This window comes from Harpia harpyja, chromosome 2, assembly GCF_026419915.1.
Source record: "Harpia harpyja isolate bHarHar1 chromosome 2, bHarHar1 primary haplotype, whole genome shotgun sequence".
Classification (NCBI taxonomy): Eukaryota; Metazoa; Chordata; class Aves; order Accipitriformes; family Accipitridae; genus Harpia; species Harpia harpyja.
The window spans coordinates 34,776,266-34,803,644 of record NC_068941.1 but is presented as its reverse complement, the minus strand read 5'-3'; the positions used below and the strand labels follow the sequence as shown (position 1 = coordinate 34,803,644).

The 27,379-nt window shown below is 38.6% G+C and overlaps 1 protein-coding gene across 1 annotated transcript in view; it reads right to left on the bottom strand.

The window, feature by feature from the left end:
* The window catches only part of TSPAN5 (tetraspanin 5), an 83,780-nt gene that overhangs the window by 18,697 nt on the left and 37,704 nt on the right, over positions 1–27,379 (bottom strand). The window contains exon 2 of the mRNA XM_052775974.1: positions 3,464–3,514. Within this exon, the coding sequence (XP_052631934.1) occupies positions 3,464–3,514 (51 nt within the window). The remainder of the gene's footprint in view (positions 1–3,463; positions 3,515–27,379) is intronic.

The following is a 27,379-nucleotide window of genomic DNA, read 5'->3' as shown; positions in this document are numbered from 1 at the left end:
GAATTTAAGCCAGCTTAGCAAAAAAGAGAAACTAGCCTCCAAACCCACAAATCTACCCCAAACTGTTTTTATCTGGCAGCAAACAGGACTCCTGTAAAACATGGATTATTTCTTTACATCCTGCATTTTTAATGTGGCCTGGCACACTATCTTTTTATCTTAAAATATTCTGTGAAGCAGCAAAAGTATATAGAACTTGATGGCTGGGTTATAAAACAACACAGCTGGATATAAAGCCACACAATTCAAGATAGAAGTAAATCAAAATCCTCCTCACCACCAAATCAGTTTACAGTAGAGGAGTCCTTCTGAAGACCCAATCCTGCAAAAAAACCTTACAAATTTATGTTTACACATTAAACAATAGCAGCACCAAGCTCAACTTTGATAAAGACTTAGTTCATTGGGACAGCAGCTGTCTTCACAGAATGGTTGAGGTTGGAAGGGACCTCTGGAGGTCATCTGGTCACCTAGACTTGTCTGCCTAGGACCATGTCCAGACTGCTTTTGAGGATCTCCAGAGAGGGAGACTCCACATTATCTCTGGGCAAACTGTGCCAGTGCTCAGTCACCCTCACAGTAAAAAAAAAAAAAAAAAAAAGTTTCCTTATCATAGAATGATAGAATCGTTTAGGTTGGAAAAGACCTTTAGGATCATCGAGTCCAACCGTCAACCCAACACCACCATGCCCACTAAACCACGTCCTGAAGTGCCTCGTCTACATGTTTTCTGAACACCTCCAGGGATGGTGACAACACCACCTCTCTGGGCAGCCTGTTCCAATGCCTGACAACCCTTTCAGTAAAGAAATTTTTTCTAATACCCAATCTAAATCTCCCCTGGCACAACTTGAGGCCATTTCCTCTCATCCTAAAGGACGAGGATGTTCAGAGGGAACCTCCTGTGTTTCAGCTTGTGCCCATTGCCTCGGTCACTGGGCACTACTGAAAACAGCCTGGCTCCATCCTCTTTGCACTCTCCCTTCAAGTATTTATATACATTAAGATTCCCCCAAGCCTGCTCTTCTCCAGGCTGAACAGTTCTAGCTCTCTCAGCCCTTCCTTGTAGGAGAAATGCTCCAGTCACTTAATCATCTAGGCAGCCCTTTGCTGGACTCTCCAGTACATCAGTGTCTCTCTTGCACTGGAGAGCCCAGAACTGGCCCAGGTGTGGCCTCACCAGTGCTGAGTAGAGGGGAAGAATCCCACCCCTCAGCCTGCTGGCAACACTCCTAATACAGCCCAGGACACCATTAACCTTCCTTCTTGCAAGGGCACAGTGCTGGCTCATGTTCAACTTGGTGTACACCAGGACCCCCAAGTCCTCTGCAAAGCTGCTTTGCTGTCTTATAGCATACGATTACAACAGCCCCTAATGCCCAAGGGATATCCAGGCTAGCCTTAGGCAAGAAGCAGACTAGCTAGAGAAGTGCTTTTCAGTTAAGTTACAGATCTCTCAAGTCTTCGGCTTCACCTACTTGGCTTTCACCTCACTCCCCAGCTGCAGCAAGAACTCTGGGATGTAACTGATCTGCCCCCCACCAAGTTGCATAGAGCCTATGAGTATCTGGAACTTGATCTTGCCAACTGCAGCTTCTGGCCATTGCCTGTCCTCTAGAGAGCTGAGTGAAAGAAATGTCTCAAATTGGCTTGACGCAAGTCCATTTTTCCATAATTCTTGCTACAAAAATCAAGTCTGTGCTCAAGAGCTCTACAGTTCAGCTATACCTATACTACATTTTGGTTGATACAGCCCTGAACTGAAACAGTCCACACTAAGCACCGCAGGACACAACAGTTAGAGAAGCTAGGGAGAGATGCTCATTTTCAAGGGAAGACCTGTGCTTTAAAACAATAAAGAGTGTTTTAATTATTAATTTTTATAGAAAAATCCTGCTACATATACAGCCTGAGCTAATGCATATTAAACTGGTCTAGGTGGTTTTATTTGCTTGTCTTAAAAACAACATGGCATTTTCTCCCAGTTTCAGGATCTGATTAAAAATGGTTTAAGATGACTTGTAACACGTGTCCAAATCTCAAGTAAAAACCATGAGCTTTGGCTTCTGGCTATTTGCAATTACGAATTGAATAAATTTTTCCTAGGAAGTGGCGGGGGGAGCCTATCCCATATAGAAAATATGTAAAACCTAACAAACCATTATTCTGCCAGAACACCCTCTAGCTGTAGGACTGGCATATTTTAGACTTCAAACACTAGACTATAGATGTTTTCCCTTTACCTGCTCATTCATTCTAAAGAGGAATCATTTGTGTTACCTACTGAAATGATACAAAAATCTTAAAATCTCTTCTAGAAAGCAACTCCAAAATAAAGTTTTTCTCTGGGGCTTAGACAGGGGTATAAGCTCTTTGAGTGTGCTCAAAGTATTAAATAAAACATGTTTTTACATCTGCTGAATGAAATAAATCACAGCACCTCTTTCCAAGCCTATTCAAACCATCCAACATGAGTATCATATGGTATGTAAATATACATATATATGGGTGTATACAGTGTGAGTTATTTAATATCCCATTACTATTTGTAATTATCTACATCCAAGGCACATGCATAGAGCAATTAGAATCTAAGTTAACAACTCACTTCTGAACCAGCAAAATTTGTCCTGAATCTTTAAGCAGCAAAACTCCAGTGCTTCCAATGTGTTATTTGTTCTGCTGCAAGCGCCAGGTTTTATGTCTTAAGTGAACATTAATTTGTAACTTAATCAGTGTTTTTCATTAAAAGAAGAAAAAAACATTATGTAACTGAATATCATAGCACCATTGTTATCAGCCAGGTTTTATTATTTTCAATCTTTTAAACAAAGAAGAAAAGGAAACTCTGGCTTTAATTTTAGCTGTTACCTTTTTGCAAGCCAAGCTCTTCATGCAGTAACCCAACACATACTGACTTGCTTTGTATATTATGTCTTGATATTTTATCTTCTTCCCAAATTCTGCAGCAAGCAAACTAAAAATTAGGCTCTGGTTCACAAATGTTTTCTCTTTCCCCACCCTCCATTCTTCCCATTTCCAAGTTGATTTTACAGTCTTGCAACAGAGAGTGTTCTAGTGGACGGTTTTATTTCCACAAGAAAAAACAACAGTTATACTGCCTCAGGTTTGGCTTGGTTTTCAGGGTTCATTTTGTTTTGGTTTTGTTCAGTAGAGTGTTCTAGTACCTGAGCTGCAGTTTGAGCGTGCATGGATTGAAATGGTTATTTTATGTGCAAGTGTCAGCCACAATTTCTTGCCAAAGCATTCTTGGGAAAGATACCAAGGACCTTCCTGTAGGTGAGCCAAGTCAAGGTTTTATTTGACAGAGAAGCTTGATTTTGTTTCAGTAGAAACTGTGTGTGGACACATAAAATGTGCAGCATATTACTATTCCAATACTTCATCAGAAAAAGAGAGAGAAAGAGGAAAAACATGGAGTTTGGTGCTGTATTCAACTTACCTTTTCATTCCATGCCCACAATCCAATCCCAAGAAATGCTATGCCAAGGAACTAAAGGAGAAAAAATAAAAATATATCAGAGCAGGAACTATAAATCTGTAGATTTTTTTTTTAAACACACATATTGAGTCATCCTCTCTGTTGGATAATCAATTTTATCAGGACTGTGGGGGCTTACCGAGAGTTTTAAAGTATGTATGTAGTTGTTTATTTTACAACTCAACCATTGTAACTGGAAGAATTTAAAACTTGCACAGCTCATTCAGGGATGTTCCACATAGGAATAGTAGGTGCAATAAACGTTACTTTCTCAGCATCAAGCAAGTAAGGTTCTTTTAGGGTTTGTCAGACTCAAAGCGAACTCCACAGCCAAGCACCACATTATTTTTTACTGTTGTATTACCACCACCTGCACAAAACAACTGTCCTCACAGCTCTCTCCCAGTGAGAGAAAGTGATTAAAAGAAAGTCCTAAATACACATGTACTATCAGTTTTAGCAATGTTGTCCACAAAAACACAGAAAACTGTTTAAATAGAATATAACCCATGATTTCTGGGGAAAAAAAAATAATACTGGCCTAAAAAGAGTAAGAATTTTTAAAGACCCTGAAGGCAACTTTTTATAACCTTTCTGATACTGAATGTTTCTGTATTTCATAAAGGAAGTTACAGTCCCTTTCTCCTCCAAGGGACTCAAAAACACCAAACTCAAAAAACAGTGTCTTTCCCCCATGATGGAAAAGGGAACAGCACCTATGATTTTGTTATACCCCTGTATTCTCTGTTCCACTGAATAGAGTGAATCATCTCCCTCCAAACACTACAGGGTTTCCATACAAAACCCACACTAAGGATCAGTGAAACAAGCAGAACAGGTAGAATAAGCAATCTGTCTTCCCAACATCACCACTGCATATTTGGCATGATACAGTACCAGTCACGTAGAATGTTTAAAAAACATATAGTAGGTGTCCAAGCACATCTCTAAATGTCCATGCATCCAGCTTTCATCTCTGGTTTTTAAAACCTGAGTGCTGGCTAAAAAGAAAACTATATTCACTCTAGTTTCGGGGCATGTAATAGAATGTTGCTCAAACATCAAACTCTGGTTTTCTTTGTGGTTTCTCCACACTGCAGTGTACAGATTTGTTTTGGCACATAGTGCGCTTTCTCTTAAGATTTGTGGAAACAGTTAAGTATCCTAATGATTTTTCTTTTGCAAAACAGGACAAAAGTGTTTTTTCTGTTGAGAAGTGGGAGGAGGCAGGAATATCAGCTTAAAAGGATTTCCCAGAAGTGATTTCAACAGCTTCAAAACGAGATTCCTTCTTCCTTATACGCACTTTTTTAAGTGGCAATTTTAGCTTTATACTACAAGAATATCTGTAAAGTATAACTCAGTATCAAGTGGAATATGCTCACTGCAATACCCTGAAGTTCCCTAATACCCCTCGCATCTCTGTGACGTTCTCTTCCAAGTGTGTTTTGCCAGCTGACTAAAGGACCATGCATACTACACCCAGCCAGCTCACCCAGAAGCCCATCTATGCTAACTGGGAATAAAACTCTCCTGTTTGTCTTGAAGAGTCATGACTGTAAATATAAACAATACTACAAGCCAGTATTCTTCAAACAGAACTGTCACAGGCTTGGCTGTATTTTAATACAAGATAAATGGAAATTTTTCCTAGGTGGAAAAACAGAACTGCTGGTCCAGAAAGTCTGTTATTTCAGCAGCCTTAATTGTCTACAAAGTAAATGAGATGGATTTGAGAATGTCAGTACAGCCTCCTGTGATACAACATGTGAGCCAAAAAAGGTCGTCTTACCTGTATCGAGACTGCTCTTTTTCTATGGTTATAAAGCTTGCCAGAAGAGTGTGTGTAATCCTCCTGACTGCAGTGATTATTTAAAACTTGAGATAAAGCTGTACAAGTTTCCAAATCACTTTCAGACAAATGCAGTTAAGTTCTTTTTTGCAGTAACAGGCTCCTTTCCTTCTTTCTTACACAGCCAAAGGCACCAAGGTAGAAGGAACAGGAGTGAGGGGAAAAAAGCTTTATCATTATAAAAGTCCGTAAGCTGCATTTGGAAGTGGCAAATTGTTATTTGTAGACAGGTACAAAACATTATGTTTTGCAAATAGCTTAATATGGTTTTGAACAGAATATGCATGGAGAACTAGAATGAAAGAATTTAATCAGTGCATACAAATGTAACTTAACAGCCATACACATCAGCTGCAAGTCTGGCTCAGATCCACTAGCTTTATTAAATTTAATCCAGTCAAGTATCCTGTTCCTTCATCAGAAGTTGAGACTTAAGGGTAAGATTACCTCATGGGTTGCAAGAGGTGAATTATAGCTGACTATACAGGTCTCAAACCAGGCCAAGCTCATCTCAATTTACGGATTGGATAATGAGACTGTACTATACTAAGCTGAAGCACCTAAAAAACCGAGATTGTCAAGCTTCTGGCAAGCCTGTCAAGAAAAGCCAGGAAAATGAGTTCTCAGCGTTTAAGAGGACCAAAGAATTACATGCTGCTCAGTCCTCTCCATATCCCCCAAAAGGAAATCTCTGTCCAGTTACCTTTTAAGCAGCTGATTAAACAGGAAAAACAGACAAGATCCATTAGGAGAAAAAGGTTCAGGATGGAATCACAAACTTTATCACAGAATGCTGTGGAAATCAAAAGCTTAATGGCATTTAGAAAAAAAGATCTGATAAATTAATGGAGGATCCATAGCTATTGAAAAGTGATTTTGATACAGCTTCTGGCTCAGGAAGTTTTTACACTGTTTCTCATTGGGAGATTATAATGAGGAAAAGATCAATGTATGCATGCTTTGTTGCTTAAATACCTCTTGCCTAGGACAAACTCTGCTTGCATTACTTGAGATAAAATACTGTACTAGGCAGACCACTGACCTAACCCCCTACAATCATGCCCTAGAAAGGCCCACCCTTGCACAAACACAGCCTGCTATAGGGATGAAGCACACAGGAATGCTCTCAGTAATCCCCACTGGCAGAAGACAGATGTTCATGAGGAGACTTACACCTCTCACCAGGATTAACTTTGGATTTTCTTGACAATTATGAAATAAACTCCTGCACAGCCTAAAAAAAAAAGTTGAAAGTGCTTAGCAAAAATCCCTCTGAATTTTTGCTGTTAGAAACCAGAAGTAAAACAGGACACATATTCTGCTTATCTTGCAGCCCCTTCTGCAGATGTCTCCAAGACAGTCCTGTTCTGCTTGCTTGTAACCAGAAAGAAAATCTCTTCACATCTGAAGCACGTGGGGGGACGGTGAGATGGCATACACATCATCTCAGTTAAGTCTGGAAAATTTCATTTACATCCATTAAATTATTCCAATGTGTAATAAAAAGGTGGAAGTTTGCCTCATTATCTACAAAACACTAGAGAGAAAAACAGTCTCAATTCTCCACAGACATCTAGTAAAACCATCTAGCCCGACTATAAATGGTTACCAGATCTGGGGCAGAGCTTATAAAATCTTGATACTTTTCTTTTTTAAACAATAATTTGCAGGAGACTATTAAAACATTCCTCTGGAGTATCAGGGTCTTACAAAAAAACTTGCGTAGTAGTACTTTCTCAGCCATAAGTTTTCTATTCACAAACATCAAACAAATGTGTTTAAATTTCTCTTCTATAAAGATTATATGTATTTAAGAGTAGAATGTGTAGCAGTACTTGTACTGTTGCCCTACTTGTAAAGTTCACATGCAGTTTTCGTAAGTGGATTGATCAGTAAGTGCTTCAAGCTGCATGTATCTTATTCCCAGTCTTGCCTGAATGGAGGAAAAAGTTTCTTTGTTTCTAGGGTTACAGCATCATCCAGCACAGCATTTCATTTAAAGGGTGCTGGGATAAATGCTAATGCAAATACTAGAAAAAGTTTGAGAGGAGCTTAATTGTAGAGTGATCAGACATTACTTCGCATACTTAATTTTTCATCTCAGCTGACATTCTTAAATAACCTGGCACCAGTTTTCAACCAAAAGTACGACAGCCGCAGGCCAAGCAGTAAAACGTTGGTTAATGTGCCACGTGCATAAACCAGTGTATGTCTATGTGTGGATACATTAAAGGCTTGTGTGAGAAGGAACCATAGGGCAGCCATCTAATTTCACCTTCACTGCAACAATACAAACATGCTAGCAGAAGCATGTCAAAATTGTCAGGGTTCAGAACCAGAGCTTCCTCTCAAGAGTTGTGGTTTGGTTGGGTTTGGGGGGGGGGCTGAGCCCTGTATTTAGGCAGTGTGAAAACCTCCCACCTGCCCTTGCTTTGAGCTGCCACAAAAACTCTGTACACAGTGTTAGCAAGGAGACTCTCAGGGTTCCTATGCTTCAGTGCTTCTTCCGTAGCAATGTGCTGTAGGTTATTCACAGAGCAAGATTCCCTTCTGTATGATTCAAGCCAGGACAGCACAGGAACACAAGGTACGGTATTTTACTGACAAGCACAGCAGTGATCAGGACAACATGAAGTGTAATATTTCACATCCTGAAATACAATCAGGAAAACACAGACAGGACTTCTGAGCTTTGTACATATATAAAGCAGTACTGACAAGTTCCTAACTGACTCTAAAACCCCAGATGAACAATTTTTCCCTAAGCACTTCCTCTGCAGCACTCTGTGCTCAGACTCACTCAGAGATATTTCAAAGGCAGAATACTCACTGCTTTCTTTAAAGTATTTTACACCAAACCAGTCTTCTTGCTTTTTAAGCCAGGGCAAAAAAGGAGCTCAATGCCTGTGTCAGAGGACAAAGGATTTTGTTGTTGATTTTGTTGCTTGTTTGTTTTTAAGTAGCCCTGATAAAGGGCACCAAAACAGAAATTAAAATGAAGTTTCACACAGTTTTCTTCTTCCCTTTATGCCACTGATGTGTACTCCACTTTAAATATGTCAGTTTGCATTCCTTCAAACAAAACAAATAGGACATCCTCTCAACTCTCCAGCTTTCGCCTGGACCAGTTATCACAGGGAAAGAAGGTACCAGAAGTCTGCCCTGTTCCTTCTTCCATTCACCCCATTTCCAATAACTTTTCCATTCTCAACAAAAACTGTTATAGCATTTCATTTTCATGTGGCTAAACATACATGGTGACCATGGAAAAAGGCAAACTGCTCAAAGCATACATACACATTTACATATTTGTGCTAATGCTTACAAAGAATGCATTCTCCTAAAGCCTATTTCTTGTTTGCCATGAGATATTACCAGGAGGAAAACGCCATGTACTACAGTCAGTGAATGAAGATACTGCGTAGGTGACTAATTACCATTTTGGTTCACAGCGACATTCAGATATAGACTGAATATAGACTAAAAGACGTCAAACCTATTTCCATTTTGTGTGCAGCTTTTAAAAAAAAAAAAAAGATTAAACCATATTTCACAGATAACTTAGTAATACCTTTTTTGTCCTGATACAAAACGCACACATGTGGAAGAAAAATTATCCCAGTTTCCACACATTTTGCTCAGCTGAATCAGACACGACTGATTTTATAGAATCATCCAAACTAGAAAAACATACCCAAGAACACAATGAGAAAAGCTGTCTGCTCCATCTTGCAGGACTCTTAGCATGATGCTTTCTAATGAAAAATTAACCACGTATGACCCCAATTTTCAAAGCAAGGTACTGTGGCTGTTAATGTGTCTTTCATTTTCACCAGTATGGGGTTTTCAGCTTTGTCTGACAAGTAAGCAAGATCTACATACTCCCTCCACCCCCAAATGCAGTCAGTTGCCATTATTTTCTTATTCCCTTCTCCAGTTCTTTAATTGCAAAAGCAAGACATCTGCTTTCTGTTACTGTTGCTCTATGTATTTATTTTATTGCTTTCTGGTGGTGCAATTGTAAGCACTGCCAATCAGCTTGGAGCAAGAGTCCCTAAAGAGAAGTCCCTCTCCTCTTGTCCACAGAAACTGATATACTGGAAAACAGAAAAAGGTGGATAAATTAGACCCTATTTCCCCTGCTCCAACTTTTGAACAACTCCCCCCAAGCCTAGATAAAATAAATTTAACTCTTTCCAAGTTTACAGTGAGACTTTCCAAACTCAGGTCCTGCTGCCTAAAGAAAATACTTTATTTGGAGCAGATTTTTTAAAGCATGCAAAACTAATACATAGCAGTCACTTTGTGAAATTCTTCAATAAAAGTTTCGGGGAGTTTAAAGTTTTTGTTTCTATGAGATCTAGCTGATTTCCTGAAATCAGTACAAAAAAAATCAAAGACCTTTAAGGTAAATACTCCACCACCACCCACACAGAAACATTTAAAAAGCCTACAGAGTTGAAGTAACAAGACACCTCCATTCACTGTCACTGTCGTACACTCATCTCACACGGATCCTATCCCTTCTCTTCTACTCTTCTTTACACTCTCTATTGGTCTTTGTCTTACCGTCCTCTTTCTCTGCTCAACCTGGGCCCAAAAGACTATGTGGGAAAACTGAGAAATTCTGCTACATTTATGTGTCTGTGGGCCTCTTCCCTGCTTTCACTTCTGAACTACAGAAAGCACTCAGTGTCCCTCTACTTTTCCTATCCAGCCTTGTTCTCTTCATCAATACCATTCCATCTCTGGTTCAGTCCTCTCCACTGCAGCTTCTCTGCCTGAAGTCAGTTTCTATTTTTAAAATCATCAAAAAATTATGTAAGTGGTGCTGTAGCAGTGTATGAAAACAGTATGGGCTTAAAACACAACCACAAGCAGCAGCAAAGTGCAAAATGAAAATAAGAGAACTAAAAAAAAAAAACCCAAACCTGAATTCCACATCCTATATCAGTAAGCTAATCGTTTCTCATGGCCAATTTGACAATGCAAAGACGTAAGTCTTCTCATTCTGGCCTGCAAGTAAGAAAAAGCATGAAGGCAAAGAAAGCATGTTCTGCTTCAAGCTGGGGTGAAGCAAAGTGTCTGGAAGCAGTATTGCAAATGGGTCATTTTCCAGGTCCATCTTGCTGCCCAGGGCTAGCAGCTTCCTACCCCAGAGAACAGCAAGACCTCCTCCAGCTCCCCTCTTCCTGCAGCTGTGCAGATCTCATTCATCCCAAACTACTCCACCTGAGCTTCAGGCTGTTCAGGTGCAGCCCCACCACAACTCTTCTTACTCTTTTTCTGAAGCTACTGTTCCATTAAAAGAAGTAGTTAAAAAAAAAAAAACAAACAACAAAAACAAAAAAAACCCAAAACCCAAACAAAAAAAAAACACGCAAAAAACCCACCACAAAACAGAGCATACATGAAATTCTCATGCTCACTTATTTCATCTACAAGCAGTGAAGTTGTAACATCTAATTCAGGCATTTGATAGAGCAAACAGAAAGGATCTGAGCTAGTCATCTTCCTCAGTAACAAATGGGCGATTACATTGCCTACACAATTGATTTAAGTAGCTGAGAACATAAAGAGTGCAGAGCCAGGAAACACAAACAGGTAGGCTTGTCAAACACAGCACAATACTCTGAATGCTCAGCATTTCCTTTTGGGAAAGCAGTCTCAGCTCCTAGCTGTGCTCGTAGCCTATGGAAAGGGAGTCCCAAAATCTTCTACCCCAGCTACACAAGCTGCCACATCCCAGGCTGTTTCAAATGGACTATACTCAGAGATCCATTCTTTTCATTTCGCAGAGAAGGGAACACACGTGGAGGATGGGGGAGGCGTGAAAAGTCTGAACCAGTCTGGATAGAGGGGCACACTAAGGGAACAGCATCAGCTTTACAGACAAACTTGGGCCAAACAGTTTAATCTGGCTCTCCTTATTAAAAACAACCAGCACAGAAAAGAGTGAACAGCAAGCAAACAGTGAACACACACCCAACCTGCAAGTGCACACAGAACTTCTTCCAGCAAATTCTACAATAGCTTTATTGCCTCTTACCTTCACCAAATGCTCATTCCCGGTTCTTTTTTCAGGGGTCCCCCACAGTAAGATATTCAAAGCCATTTACAAAGGAACAGGTACCACATATATGAAGAAGTCATAGATTGAAAAGGCAAAAGCACAAAAAAGGAAATTTTCTCAACACTGCTTAAAAGGCTTCATTTTCTAAAGGAGTAACTCCACACTACACGTAACAGCTTATTCCAACAATGCATTTATACAGCAAAGAAGGTGCATCTCAGCTGCTAACCAGAGACGATTAATTCCTGCTAAAAACACCAGTGTAAAGAAGGTACCCTGGTAGAGCAGGGTTAAAAACTTGAGTATAAGTGTAAAGGAGAACGTGTGCAGCATCAAACTGTTTGACACCTCCCCGCCTGCACTGCAATTTGAATCCAAGCTAGCAGAGAAAATAAACATTTTGCAGCACAAAAGTGCAAGCATAACACTACATAGAAAAAACAGCTTATCTGAAAAATATTACTGAAGTTTTTCCCTTACCTGAAAAACATTGCTCAAGTTTTAACCAAAGGCAATAGTGTCAGAGTTTCACTTTCCAGCCACTAACCATGACAAACACACAGGCAACAGGAGAGGAGACAACTTAAAAAGCAATGGCATGCTTTCCCAGAGAAATATTTTGAAAGGAAACCACTCTTAACATAGCTTCTCCAGCTTTCAGCCCTGCTTTTGTTTAAGAGCAAGTATATTTGGAAGCCACTTCTAAACTCTCAAGAAGTAAATGCAAACAAAAAAAAAAAAACCAAAAAGTTAACTGAGCAAGGAAAAGCAGTATCAAACATCTTTCTCCTGTTTCTCAATAATTTTGTCTACTGACTTCTTTTTGAAAAAACTGAAGCTATTTGTATCTCGACTAACATGCCCACAAAAATCCAGAATGCTCTGCTTGCCTTCTCTTCCATTTCAAAACACTTCAGCCTGGGAAATTTCCCCATTTACCTGTGCTGTAGTTCATCCACTACAAGAATGTAAGAAACATTTTAGAGCATGAATTCTTCTCCTTTAATTGTATTTGCATAGTTCTAGATATTTCTTCACTTGAGTTGAAACATCAGGAGATGGGAAGAGACCTTTAAATTTGGTCCTCCTCTGCTGCACAAACACTGCAATTAATCCTGTACTGTGCTACCCAGAGAAAGAGTGACAAAAAAGGTCTTCAGCAACACACAACTGTACAAACTGTCACCACAACTGTGGAGCTATCAGCAAGAATCCTTCAATAGTACCTCATGTCCTTTCCTTCACATAGTGAAGAAAGGTGACCACAAACAAACTGGAACAGTAGGAGGGCTGAACATATGGGACATACAGATGGAATGGAATTTAACAATCCAAACACAGCATCATACAGTTAAGGACTAAGAAAATATCTGCTATAAGCTGAAAATTTATTCACTGGAAACATAACAGAAGACAGCCTTGGAATTGCATGCATCAGTCTGCGAGCTAGCGAGTTGATGGAATATGCAGAAGGGCAAAATAAGATTGTGACACTTAATAAAACATTCTCGGAAAGAATGTAACTGCTTTCTCTAAGTTTCCCTCAATTCCACATCTCTACAAAGGTCTAAAATGGTCAGCACCAGTAGTATGGCTGCAGCCTGCCAAATGATTGTGGGCTCTTCTTTCAAATGTCACATCAACACTGGCAGTGTCCAACTGTACAAGTTACAGCATGCATTACAACTCCTGTATGAGACCCCACTGTGCCCCATCAACATTCAGCAATGAAACTGGGTTCTCAGGATTTTTGTATATGGACCCATAACACTTAGTATGTAGCTGGACCTTTTAGCATAAAACTGCAAGTTCATTAACTATACTTCAGCCTAAACAATGCTAGGGAGATGAGGCATCCCAGTGCATATACATTTAAATGCAAACACACAAACAGAAGCATACAAGATGACACCCCTAACTCTTTGGGGCATCAGGTTTTTTTACTAGGGTACATGTCTTCAGCAGCTCTTTGTGTGACTGTTAAACTTAGGTCTCCCTGGTAGGTCACCTAGGTTGTATCATACAAACAGCAGGTACAGGGTTTTCTAGGATCAGGCCCATAATTGCTTTGCCCCAAACAAAGTCACTCTCACCAGTACCCTTTCATTTGAACCTTCGTTCCACCACCCGTGGTCAGCCCTTCCCACCTGCCCTGAAAGCACAATACGCTGTTTCCAGCTTCAGGTGGGGTTCCTCAGTGCCATTTAGATGCATCTCCATAAAAATCACAAATTAATTCCATGACATTTGGTACACTGCTGACCCCTATTCACACAGAAGGCATGAAAGGAGCCCAGTGTATGTAACTGTGTTCCCAGCACTGCCGTGCTATTCTGGCTGCACCCACATGACCTCTGCTTGGTTTCTGTCACTGCCAAATGGGCAGAGAACAAACAAGTGCAGGGTGGCGCGTCAGATCCTCTCTCTCGATGCACCAAATCAAGCAATTATACTCTACAGCAGTCACCCTCAGGACATTAGAAAGAGAGAGAAAGAGGAACAGTGTGCGTGAAGACCAAGAGACATCACCAATAGCTTTTTGCCACTCCTTCAGCTAATACAGTAATTAGCACTACCAGCTCTTTCCTCAGGCAGAGCAGAAGGAAAAACCATGTACATGTTGAAATTATATGCCCCATATTAAGGAAGGAAAGGGTTTGCTTCCCTGCCCTGCCATTACAGTCAATATATACGATGTTTATATAACAATGCAGGACAACTAATCTATCCCATAGCTTTCTGCATTGTCAGTGTAGTCTATCACTGACTTGTTCAGTGCTCCTACTCTTGCCTCTCCTACACAACTCCTGACAAGACAAGGATCTCTGAGGATGTGCTACAGGAACTTACAAGCCCCATTTTGTAAAATGAGCCCCTGCACTCTCAACCAACATAATCATATATATGCAGAAACAAAGAGCTTCTGATCAGCCATGAGGCCGTGTGGAGGCTGGAGCTGTGAAAGAAGCAGCAGAAGGAGAAAGCCCACACTCTACAATGTTTCCAGCGACTAAGAGAGATTGGTTTTGGCTGCTGGCTGAGCCAACTGTCTGTCCACATAAGATGCTGCATCTATTATCAATCTAGAAGTATAAACTAGAACTGGGGAAAAAAAGAAAGTTTAATTTTTTTTTTTTTTTAATGTTGGAAAAAATTAGGAATCATTAGTTCTCCAGGCAGAGGATGTACAACAATCAGGATACACAAACAAACTAAGCTGTGCTACAATTCTCTCTGACTTCCCTTTTAACTTTAACAGTAGCTGAGAACTACTGGAAGCTTTTGAAAATTCTCCCCATAGTTATTGCTAATGTCCACAGTACCTGACTTAAGAGAGCCAGTTTATTACCACATATGTAGTTAAACTGAGAAGTGGAAAAAAAACCCATAATGGTAGATCAGTAAGCTTTCCTTAATTCAGATGCGATCCTTTCAAATCACACAATCAGTAGGCTAAAAATAGTACCACTGTATATGAAGCCACCTGCTGCATCTCCTCTTTAAAAATAAATTTTCTTTTAGAAAGCCAAATTTTAACGGGAATACCTACCAGACTTACCAGATCTTCTGCTTTGTCACTTTAAAATGCAAACAATCAGTTTTGCAACTGAAATTGTTTCACCTCTCCGTCTGAGAACAGCGACGTATATTTTTGTATTCTCTCATGGAATGCAGTTTACAGTACAGTTTACTTTTTTAAATGGTTATCCCCCTTGCAAAATTAAGGCATCTTACAGATCACAATTTACCTGGAGAAAAAAATAATGTATCACGTACACAGATTCCCTTCTTTTCATCAGTTCAAGGACTCCCTCAGTTCTTGGCTTCCAGTAAATATGAAATAATTTGATCTAGTTTGAGTCATAAGAAAATACTCACATATGCTTATTAATTACATTGATTTCTTTCTCAACAACTTCACTGATCAATGTAACACATACTTGAACAGAGACCCTGGTGCTCTTCCTACTTCTGCCATATGAATCAGCAATAGCTGTGGGAGTGAAACCAAAGACCCTAAGCTCCCTGATAGCATGTCCTACACACTGGAGCAAACAATAAAGAGAAAGGGGTGAGTTTTTTACTACCTCACTATATTGTTATGCAGCCTTTCCATAAGTCAGGGCTCAAAACACTGGAAGTTTGCACAAAAGTAAGAGGACAGCTACTCTATGGGTCAATCTCAACTGACAGAAGCAATACAATTAAGAGCTCAGCTTAAGCTCTGGCATATACTTTCTACTTAATTCACTCTTCCAAATCCCGTCAAAGGGCTTTCCAAGTAATCCAGCCATCCCATTACTCCAGATATATACAAGAAAAGCAATAATACAGATGATAAAATCATCACACACACACACATACATATGTATATACTGACCACACGCATGCACTTAGAACTTCGTAAAAAAGTTCTCCTCCCTGATAAACAGTCTTATAAGTTAATGAGGACAATAGCAAATGCAAAATCACAACTTTGGTACATTTTTGTAGGGATAAGATTTTTCATATTGATCAGACTATTTGTCCGGCTCTGAAAGACGAAATATAATCAGACACTAATAAAAAATACTCCCTAGACCTCAGACTATTCTACCCCTCCCTCCCCTTTTTTCCTTTCTTTTCCTCAGTGTGTATAGCTCTCTGAGTCCTTCCTAATATTTACACTGCAGTTAAACTCACAAATTGGGATTTTTCCTCTTGTGTTCACTGACCTTGAAAATTCCCCATCTGAAGAAGTCCCCTTGGAATTACACTAAACTACTGCTATTCTTAGCGCGTACAACACACGGCATGATAAGCTTCATGGTAAGCATCTAGGCAAGTTCTCGTTAGCAAGATACCTCATTTCATAGCGAAAGTTAACACACCACCCTGTCATAACTTGCAAAATGAAATTTAAAATACCACTGAAAAAGATAGTGTCTGTCTGTAGAAGTTGAAGAGGTGAGCTGTGCTCAGTGAGTGACTTCTAGACTGAGCAAGACTCTGAGCTTGGCCCTGTTCCCCATGAAATTATGTGCTTCCATTTTTCCACACCTATGGTAAGACTGCCAACACGTAGGCACCTGTGCTACTGCTCAAGACCAGCATGATCTGCCACAAGCCCTGCAAGACATCTGCCAGTCCCAAAGCAGTATCTTGGATGCTTTTCATTTTCTGAGATGGTGCATTTTAATACTCTGCATAAGCAATCAATGCCTTCCTAACCTTATATGCAGTACAGTCCACCTCATGATTTCGAGATAATAATTAAAAAAAAAAAAAAAAAAAAGCATCCTTGTTGTGCCACAATTTTCATCTTTAGATTTTTACCCTGAATTTGCACAGCAGAAACATCTTTCATTCATTATTAAAAGAATAAAAATCCAGTAACATTGTCATGTTACCAAACCTGATACAGTTTAACCACTAGTCCCTCATCTATCCCTTCCATGCCTTTACAAAAGGGCACTGAGGAACCCCTTATAACCAAACTATATAATTGTTACCAGTCAAATTGTAGAAAGACAGCTATTTTTAATACTTTTGAATAATGCTTTTCTATGCATTTTGCATAGAAAAAAAAGTTTCCTTATGGAAGTAAAATTTTTTCACCCCAAGAGCCGACGTCAACTGGGTTCTTCTACTGAAAAAGAAGTGCCAAGAAAATGTTTATATAGAAGAAACCTCATGTCCGCATCACCTCTCCATTTACACAACAGCAAGAGTTTTGCCAGAAGCATGTGTACAAGCTCAAAGTCACCAATGTTTTTACACAAGACAAATTATCCCTGATCCATTTTTCAGTGACTACTCTTTGAACAAGCTGTATGTCACACAGCACAGGTGAACACATTTCCATTGACGTTTCCTAGCAATTGCTCAATTCTACTTCGCAAAAGGAAGGCTGCAACTTGGACAATAATTAATAAGGATCAAGAAGTGTTTACTGAATTAGCAAGGGGAATTCTTCACTGAATTATCACTGGGTGAGTAGAGTATATCCTTACATCAAATTGCAAAAAACAGGACACACTTCAGTGAAATTGTAAACTATGGGGTTTTTTAATCCCATAGATTTTCCACAAAGATGGATTAGGAGCAATAGATTGGTGCCATTATGGGGGGGGGGGGGAAGAGCTTATGGTAATCAGATCTTTTACTATACTTTAAGTCATAGAAAAACACCTAGCAAGTGTAATATATCTCCTGAAGAGTTACTTAAAATGTAATGCCTAACACTTAATATATATTTCATTATATATCATTGCTTTATTCTATCACTGAAATTAATAACTCTGACAAGCCCTCTTATAAAGTTACAGCTAAGGTTCTGGTAAAACTGATGTGAAAGACAAAACCACTATAAGACAAGGAGTACAGTATCTAATCGATTTATGTTTGGCCGAATGAAGAACAGAACTAAAAATAAGCCTATTTCGTATTCCCATGTTCCATTTAACATTTAGAATACTTTACGTAATATTCAAAAGTATTGTCTATTGGTATTAATTTGTAATCCTTTTCATTAAAGTTTTATCCATCTACCAAATTCAGCTAACTGGGGATTAGGCCAATAAATTGTAAACGTATTTCCCTTCAAAATAAGAGTAGCACAGGCAACTCAGCACTTGCAATAAGTTTAAACAACATGAGAAAAAATAAACTTTCAGCTATTATTAATTTCTTCTTCTGTAAATCCTAAGTAGATTATTTATTTAACACAAAGGAGAATGGTCAGCTCTGTTGGGTTTATTTTCTTTTTATGGTCAGTTACAGACATCCAGGACCAAGGCTGTAGCTTCTTCTTTTTGAGAGTTGTTGTTTCCAAACATTTGTTTTAATTTTCACTGTGGTATGAAACACAGAAGATGGCAACCATGTAAGGACAAGACACTGCTGTTGAAATTCCAGGGGAGCTATAGTAACTGTGGCCATCTGTACTTGTATTCTGCACCCAAGCTACTACACTTCACACACAATCCAGCAGCTCCTTTCAGTTCTGGGTTGTGTATTGGGACCTACCTCAATCACAAAGCACTGAGCTTGCACGGGGAACGGCTGTTTTTAGAGAAGGGCTCTGGAGTTTCTCCAATTTAAGATGCTCTCATGCCTTTAATTGGGAGAGGGCTGATGAGCAAAATGCATTTTGTTTTGATGTATAAATGAGGATTCTCTACTTTTATCTAAAACTATCTAACACATTACAAAGTGAGAGCTACTTGGTTTTACACGTGTAAAGATGCGTGCAGTTAAATTGCAACTTCTGTACAGTGTTATACTGTACATAAAAAAAGTATAAGAGTTCACTACCATTAAACAAACAAATGCTTGAAACTACACTCATACTGTTCAAATCCTTATTATGTCAAAGGAGCTTGAAACAACTTTGGAAGATGAAATCACCAAAAAGAGGATTACAACATATGGAAACTGTTGCATGCTTAGCAAAATTGAATATTGGCAGCAGTGCAATGCTACAGTTGCTGATAAACAGCCTTGGGCCTGAAGTACAAGGTACTGTTTTCCTTACTTTTCACTGACCTTATAACCCACGAAAACATAAACCCTTTTTCTTTTTTAGCAGCAGTAACCTGAATCAGGAACTTTTATTAGTGTTTCCTAAGGTCATGAACTTTTATTGACATACTAGACTGTTTGCCATGTAGTGTCAATAATCTGCTGATTAAAGGTCTCTCAAGTCCCACAGACACAATAGACCATGACAGCTTAATGACCCGCTTATTATAATCTGGTGTAAGATACTTCTACAAATTAACATTTTCTCACGCCAAATTAGTCTTCAAATTTATGAAGAAGTTTAGAAACAAGACCAAAAGACCTGAAGCTATATATTAGATGATGAACTGAAAAGAATAGAGATGAAAGCATCACCACCACAAAGTCAATGAGAAGCACGACCTTCAGTACACACATCACAAGCTGATTATCAAGAGTGCCTGGGAAGTAGCAGCCCACAGTGAGCGCTGGCTGACCGGGAAATGAGACAGCAGCTACAACACCCAAGTTCTCGCCATGGTTTTGCCAACTGACCTGCAACAAGACCCTGCACAGGTCACATCCCTTCTGTGCCTCAGTTTTTTTCTACCATCCTTTATCCTGTCTAAATAGACTGAATTCTTCAGGACAAGGCCTGTCTCAAAGCTGATGGTCGAGTACAATACCATCTCTATTATAGAGGCAAAAAAAGAGCAGTTTCTCAGGCTCAGCAAGGGTAAAAGTGTTGATGAAACACTGGTTTCTTATTGTTCAATTAAATGAGACTGGATTTGGGGTTTTACGACAGATTATTGCTGGTTCACTTCCACTTTAATATACTGAACATACAAGAAAGAAAACAGCATGTGAAAAAACATTTAGCAAAGGTTTCATTTTAGCAATACTGCTAACTCTCATTTGGGTTTAGCCATACACTATTACAATGGGTTACAAATCCACTGTTTGGTGGATTTTGAGAAGTCTAAAAGATGATACTGAAGGAGGCAAAAGGGAGCTGTAATGGAGTGGCACTGTTTTCATATGATAAAAATATCTAGGAAACACCCAGAGGAGATGCAAGAGAAAAGCAGAGGCCCATCTTTTCTAGTGGCCTGTCTTAAATGCCACTAGAAAATAAACCTAACAGCAGCCTTCTCAACCATTCACACCTGACAAACATTCATCAGCATCAGGACACTAACGGCTATTTTGATACCTTTTAGTCACAGCAGACAGCTATACTTTAAAAGATGCAATTACCTCATCTGACAAAGCCAAATGTTTTTTTTCTTAATAAAAGCCTGATAAGCAAAGGACAGAGAAAAGAAAAATAAAGCAAAGAACATAAAAAACAGAATAGAGAGGGTTCATATGTGACTCACGCTGTCTAGTTCCTTTTCTCCTTGCCTGTCCTAATTAAAGTGCATTTGGGATCAACACAATTAAGTCTAATAATGCCACAGAGGATCCTAAGAGAGCAAGGGCACTAAGCTTGTTTGCTGCAAGCTGCGTGTCCCTGCCCTTCCCTGAGTAATCTGAAGTGCTGACTAGACCAAGAACTGCCCCTTGTGGTATTTTTGCCACTCTCAGACATAAGGGAAGTCCAAGCTGGTAGGAGCTGAGCTGACAGATGGAACCCAAACAAGCCAAAAGATACTAGCAACAACGCAAAAAGAAAAGAAAAGATGACCCAAAGATTGTGCAGAAGCTCCTGTTAACATTTCTCTCTGTGGCAGTACTAGCTACCCATTATCTTGTCTGTTCCAGATTTCCTCATCTGTTTTGCATGTCCACCCAGTTCTCAGAAGAGGAGAAATTCCACTATGAAGTGAGGCTTGGAACAAAATCCCTGTCCTGGGACAGCAGTTTTCTTCCATTTCATTTCCACTGCAGCTTGCGTTCACTGTGTTAGATTATTTTAAAAACAAACAAAAAAACCAACACACAAGAACAGAAACTTTTTCCAATGTGTCTTTAGGAAGCAACTAGCTTTAATCGGCTCCTCCAGAGAAACAAAAAACAACATTTAATGACCATCCCGTGCCCTGCAGCATGACATCCTATGAATTTACTGTTCAGTGACAAAATGTTCGTTCTTTAATGTTCTCTGACAATGTAATTAACAATGAAGACTGCAAAACAGATCTATCTAGAGTTTTCCATATGAATTACCAACCTTAAGCAGCTACTACTAATTTCATATCCTCTTAACTGAACATTTGCCATGCAGTCACAATGGTTACTGTGTTTAAAGGATAATTTCAAATTAGAATGTTCCTGGTCTCTTTATGTTGAAGGCTACAGTTTTTTGTTTGCGTAGGTTTTTTGTTTTATTTATTAAGAAAAAAGTAAGTTATACTTACAAATAGAAGGATTTTTACAAGTTTCACTTTTCCTTCCAAAACATTGACTCCGCTCATTCAAACATTTCTACTGCTTCCCATAGATTGTCAGTAATCACAGGACATCAAAGTAAATTTTACAGCAAAATTGGCAGGGTAGTTAAAGCATATCAGATACATGAAATAACACTAATTTGGCAAAGCTTGAAAGCTTCAGAAGGTACCGTCTCCTTAAATATTCTTACTTTTTTTCTTTACAGTCCTTTAAAGCATTTTTGGGAATCAGTAAGAAAAGGAAAAAAAGGGATTTTAAGCCACTGCTGCCATTTTTCAGCCTACAGAGTAGACCAGAATCAAAACACAGGCTCCTGATGACCAGCTCTATGTTTCCCATGTACCAAGGCAAACCTCTGCCAAGTCTTGCTCCACTTGAAAAAGCAACAGAGTAACCATTAACTCAGATATTTATCAAATTTCCAAAATCAATAATGGCTCTGAAGCAAATCAAATAATGAATGGTAGCTTCCCTTCCTCCTTTCAGAGAAGGACAAACATAACTAGCAAAATAAATAAATAAATAAATCTGACAGTTGTCTTTGTATTCTTTATCAAATAAAATCTGACAGATGTTAGGAAGACTGTTCTTATTATTTCATGCCCAAAGACTGCACTTCCATTGTGCACTCTAGGACTTTAGGTGTTCTTACAAGACACCCACTGCATTTTGATCGAAAAAAGTTTCCCTGAGGACAGACAGTGCAGCTGTGCAATGTGCAGTTGAAACTATTTTGATTAATGTCAACACACAAAGAAAAAATCCTATTCTTACAGCAATATCCACCCACGAACTCTCTTGTACCTGTTCTGGGCCCCATTACCTCCAGCAAGACTAACTAGTCTTGAACATTTTACAGGAATTTGAATTAAGACATTCTTATAATCAAGTTTGGGGAAAGTAGTTTTAGTGAATCTACTAGGACAACAGTGGGAATGAGGAGAAAAGCCTAATTAATCTTAAGGTGCCTGTCCTACATCTAGTATCATTCAATATTTTTTTAAATGACCAGGATAAAAGAAAACAGCAGATTTATTAAGTTTTCCTATAGCAGTTAGAATGAGACTTCAAGTTTATTTTAACAGAGCACAGAGATCTAGACAGAATGAAATCATCCATTCAATGGAGAAAACATACAAGCAGTTACTCAAAAGCTGACAGTCAAGTGCAGTGCAGAGAACAACTGAGCATGCGGCAATCCTTTGCAGAAAAAGATCTAATACAGGATTACTCAAATGGCTGATGCTTGTTAAGACTCTCATTGCAAGTAAATTCTGCCCAGACTTCCAAGGTCCCAGATATATATATATACACACACATATAATATAGCACTTACACATTTCTCAGGAGGATCCCCCACTTCCCATAGTTTTCCTCACTCCAGGACAGCAACAGCAAAGCACTGCTGCAATTTCAGCCACAATAACTATCTGACTCTGGCAAATCCAGTTACACACTACTTCCTTACTGAGAGGGCAAAATTTAAAAAAATTAAAGATTAAAAACAGTAAGTGTTTTAAAGACCCGTGGTAAATTCTAAGTTGAATGAGTCAACAATAAAAAGCTACTACACAAAACCCACAAGCTTCATACAGGAGCTTAAAAATGAAGCAATATAGCCTGCAAAATACAGAGAGTAATCCTTATGCTATATTTAGTCCCTGTAAGGCTTAGCTGGGTATTCCATCTAGTTTTAGGCACTTAACTTCTACAAAGACAGGGATCATTTAGAGTATCTAAGAAAGCAAAGAAATGATTGCTGGCCTAAAAAGAATGAACAGACTTTGGATCTTTACAAAAACAAAGGACAGCAAACTGGTAATAGCCTTTAACCACTGCATAAAGAAAAAGGAACAACCTGTAGTCCGTGTTCACAACACAAACAGCAATAGACTAATATTTAACCAAGAAGGATTCAGACAAGATATCAAGTAAAGCTTTCCAATAGGAGGACAGTAAAACACTTCAGCATCTCTGATGAGTCCCTGTCCTATTGCTTTTCTAAGGCCAAAAACACACTAAGTACTTCAGCCTTCCCTGTATGATGCATTACTAAGTTGCTTCCCTGTTCAACAACAGAGCCATGTTTTCACTGAACTTTCTTTTGCTACTGGTATACTTGTAGAGACCCTTCTTGTTAACCTTTATGTCCCTAGCTAGTTTGCACTGCAGCTAGGCTTTGGCCTTCTTGATAGAATCCCTAGTGCCCAAAGGATGGTTTTATGCACCGTCTGTTTTGCCTGTCCTTTCTTCTATTTCTTCTACACTCTCTTTTTACATCTGAGTTCATTAAAACTCCTTGCTTAGCTAAACATCCCTTCCCCTGAAATTCTTAGTCCTCCTGCACAGTGGGATGATTTGTTCCTGACTTCTCAATAAGCTTTCTTTAAAGACCTCAATCAAATCAAACTATTAGCAGTTTTCTGTTATCAAGTATCAACAAAAGAATAAGAGAAGTTGATTTGGCTTCAAAATCTTTTTGCATCTTTCTGAGATTCAAGTGACAAGTTATATGGTGGGGTTAAAAATTCTAGAAAGGCAAATAATGCAAAAAAAATTGTAAAAATAAGTTATAACTGCAGCTACTATAGACCAACTTACAAACTGTCATTGTAATTATTTTGCCATCTCTCACCCCATCTCCCATGCCTCCAGTGAATATGCATTCTTTGCTTTTGAGCTGAAAGCTTTTTTTCTTGTGGCAAGAACAAGTTGAATGTATTGAAAGGTTTTGTGAGCAAGACAAAACAGTGCAAACTGAAAAGACTAATATAAGACCCCAAATTTAGCAGTATACACTAAGGATAATAATCCTTTACACCTCAACACTCTCAGTATTATTGTTTAAGGTTGCATATTTTTTCCTCACTATAAAAGACTTAAATTTTTACCATGCTGCAAATGATCAGTTCAAGAAATCTGACAATCCTGCTTTTGTCCCCATGTTGAAAAGGGAGCTAGTTCACTCCTCCAAACCAGCATCTTCTTGACGATGTTAAGTGCCTCTGTCCTCCAACTGTGACAGACAATAGATCTGCTTAAGAATGAACCATGGGCACTAAAGGCCTAAAATTGTTAAATAGATTTTCATGGTGTGTAAATCACATCCCAACTACCTGCTGCTTATAAGCCTTTTCTCATGAACCTTGTACCTTCTACACAATACAATGGTCTAGAATAGAAGAAATATTAGTGCAGTTTGCCTTGTAATAGAGGATTTTTTTTTAACTCCTACTGCTAAAAAGAGGCAAAGAAGTTGTACCAATTGGAGCAATCTGAGAGAATATGCTATTGCAAAATGCTGGCAATTGTCACACTCATCACCATAAGATCGACACCATAAACTCTAACTCTCTTCAGCCATTCTCTCAAAAAGGATCAACAGAACATAGCCTCAATTTTTAGGGACCACGTAAGATACACAAAGATTACAATTAAATTTTATTTGTAACATATCACTGCTTTGTCTCCTAATTCCTTTCTTTTGCATGCAGTCCCCACTTTCTTTGGGAAAGTTACATTAAAAAAAAGTCAGATTTAAATTACCTGAAAGAAATAAAAGATAACTTGCAAACATGACAGATGCCGGCTACAGTTACATTTATAACAGAATGATAAGGATTTTTCCCTCACTTGAATGAAAAAGACAATTTATAAAGAAAAAAACATTTCATAGCCTAGTTGAAGGGCAAAGCAAAACAGGTTGAAAAAAATACAAGAATAAGAAGTGTTGAGAAATTTCTATGATATAAAGCAATTTAAAAAATGTGTGTGTATATATATGTGTATATAAATACACATATAGATACATGCATTATTCTAGCATACGTCAGGTTTTTCCAACATTCATTAATGAGAATTTGCAACAGTCTCTGAATAGTGGGAATAATAAAAGCACCTTTCCAGACAGGATTTAATGCTCAAGAACCTTTTAAAAGGAAGAGGAGTGATATCTTCCCAGAATACTCCAGAAAAGGAAACAAACTTCTATCAGTTTGCACTTTGTCTGACTTCTATTCCTCACACAAGAAACAAATGCATCTCCATCTAGCTACTTGTTATTAATTACTTGAGATGCTCAATTTTGCTTGGCTCATTAGTTTTCATACGCAAAGAAAAAGATAAAAATTAGTACTCTAAAATTCTCACAATATTAGCTTAAATTATGAGTAAAAATCAAGTCTCATAACTTGGATCCATGGTATTTTTCAAGGCTTGCACTGGCAATGTCAGAAATCACCTTGCTGTGACTGTATTTTATCACCCCATCTTACTGGGGAGCTGATGGTTTTATTAACAGATAAGAAATCAATCTTACTATGTCTAAGAGATTAATCTTCTCTTGAACTTGTATAGCACATCTTAAGAAAGGCAAACAATTGTCAGCATAAGTAATGCCTGCCTCAGCATCACAAAGCTCTTTATGGATATATTAATTAAAATTATTAAATTTAATTAAAATTAAATAATTAACAAGCACGTAATTAGTATGTGTAACATGTTAAGCAACAAGGGAAGATGTGAAATTTCCATTTTGTATTAAAAGGTCATTGACATAAAAGCTGTAACAGTGAAGAGCTCATGTCTAGAAGTTCTGGGAAGATGTTCCTGGTTGCTGGATTGCTAGTGCCTCTGTTGCACTCCCAGGTCTTGCAGCAGTGTCTGTATACTGACTCTGAAGAGTAACAATGTTTTCTGCTGATCAGAGGTGTCCTCCAGCCACAGGTGTCTCAGAGCAAATAATACAAATTGTAACATGTGACACTAAGACACTGAACAGGCAAGATAATCCAACAGTAATTCAGGAATTCTTCAGAGTGAAAAACCAAAACAAATGTTCCAACTGTTCCCAAAAACAAGCAAGTCAACAAGCATTTATGTAGCCTCACAAATATAAACTATGTGCCTTTGCAATTTGACTTATATATAAACAGTACTTAAGCAAGTTACAGAATGACCAACTGATCAAATACTGAACAAAATACATCTCATTCCTAAATGGGCTTCATAAGATGCACAATTAAAAAAAAGGACTATGAGATTTTAATGCAAGATTTGTCCAAGCACGCGACAGATCTCCATATAAAAGGACAAGACTGAGAACACTGAAGTAATTTCAATAGGCTGAAATTAGGACATGGAAAAAAGATCAGGAGCAGCTCTCCATTATAAAGGGAATGCAGTTATTTATACCATTGGTTTAGAAATATTGATTTTGATCATCTTGGAATACCACTGAACAGATGTTCAATAAAAACCCATCAGTCCCAACAATAAATTGGGGAGGAAAAACAATATTAAAAACCAGGAAAAAACAGTATACAAAATAATTTAGGCCTGAGACGGAAATCTCACTGCTTTTCCAGAAAATACAGTTTTTAATCCTTGACTATGTACATTAAGCACCCACTATCAGTCACATTGCTTTTAGTAGACGCAAATAAAAACAAGCAAGACAACAAACCACACTGAACACTGGGGGCGAGGAAAGTCAGGGGGTTGATGAACAGAGAAGCTGAGACCCATCACAAGAAACTGCAATTTTATGGCCGGGAGCTCTGAAGCAAGAAGGAACTCTATGCCAACCAGCATTTGGAGGGCTTCAAGGGTAATCCACTGGTCAACTGCATTAAAAGCAGCTATGCTGTCTTACACAGGTGAGCAAACACAACACCCTGCTAACTACCTCATGAGTAGCTGATATTGCTGATTCAGAATGATTCTACAGTTAACACTCAGGTTGTACACTGTCAGAGAAAAACTGTTTAGAAATGAGCTAAAAATTCAAATGGATAATATGAAAGAACATTTTGAAGTTTTAAAGCAAAAAACATACTAGATCTGGAAAACAAGACATTATACTATCCTGCAAGGGTCCTAGCAACTTAACAAAAGGTTTCCCATGCAGATCAAGAAATCAACATGTTTCTTTGATGGATAATCATGAAAGTTATCACCACAGAGTAATCAAGAGTCTAGTTGCTTGGAAACTTGCTTAGGATGCTAGAGATCCTGTTCTGCTTAATTTCTCCATTTGTCTGAGCCAGGGGCTGAATCTGATCTGAATCTTTTC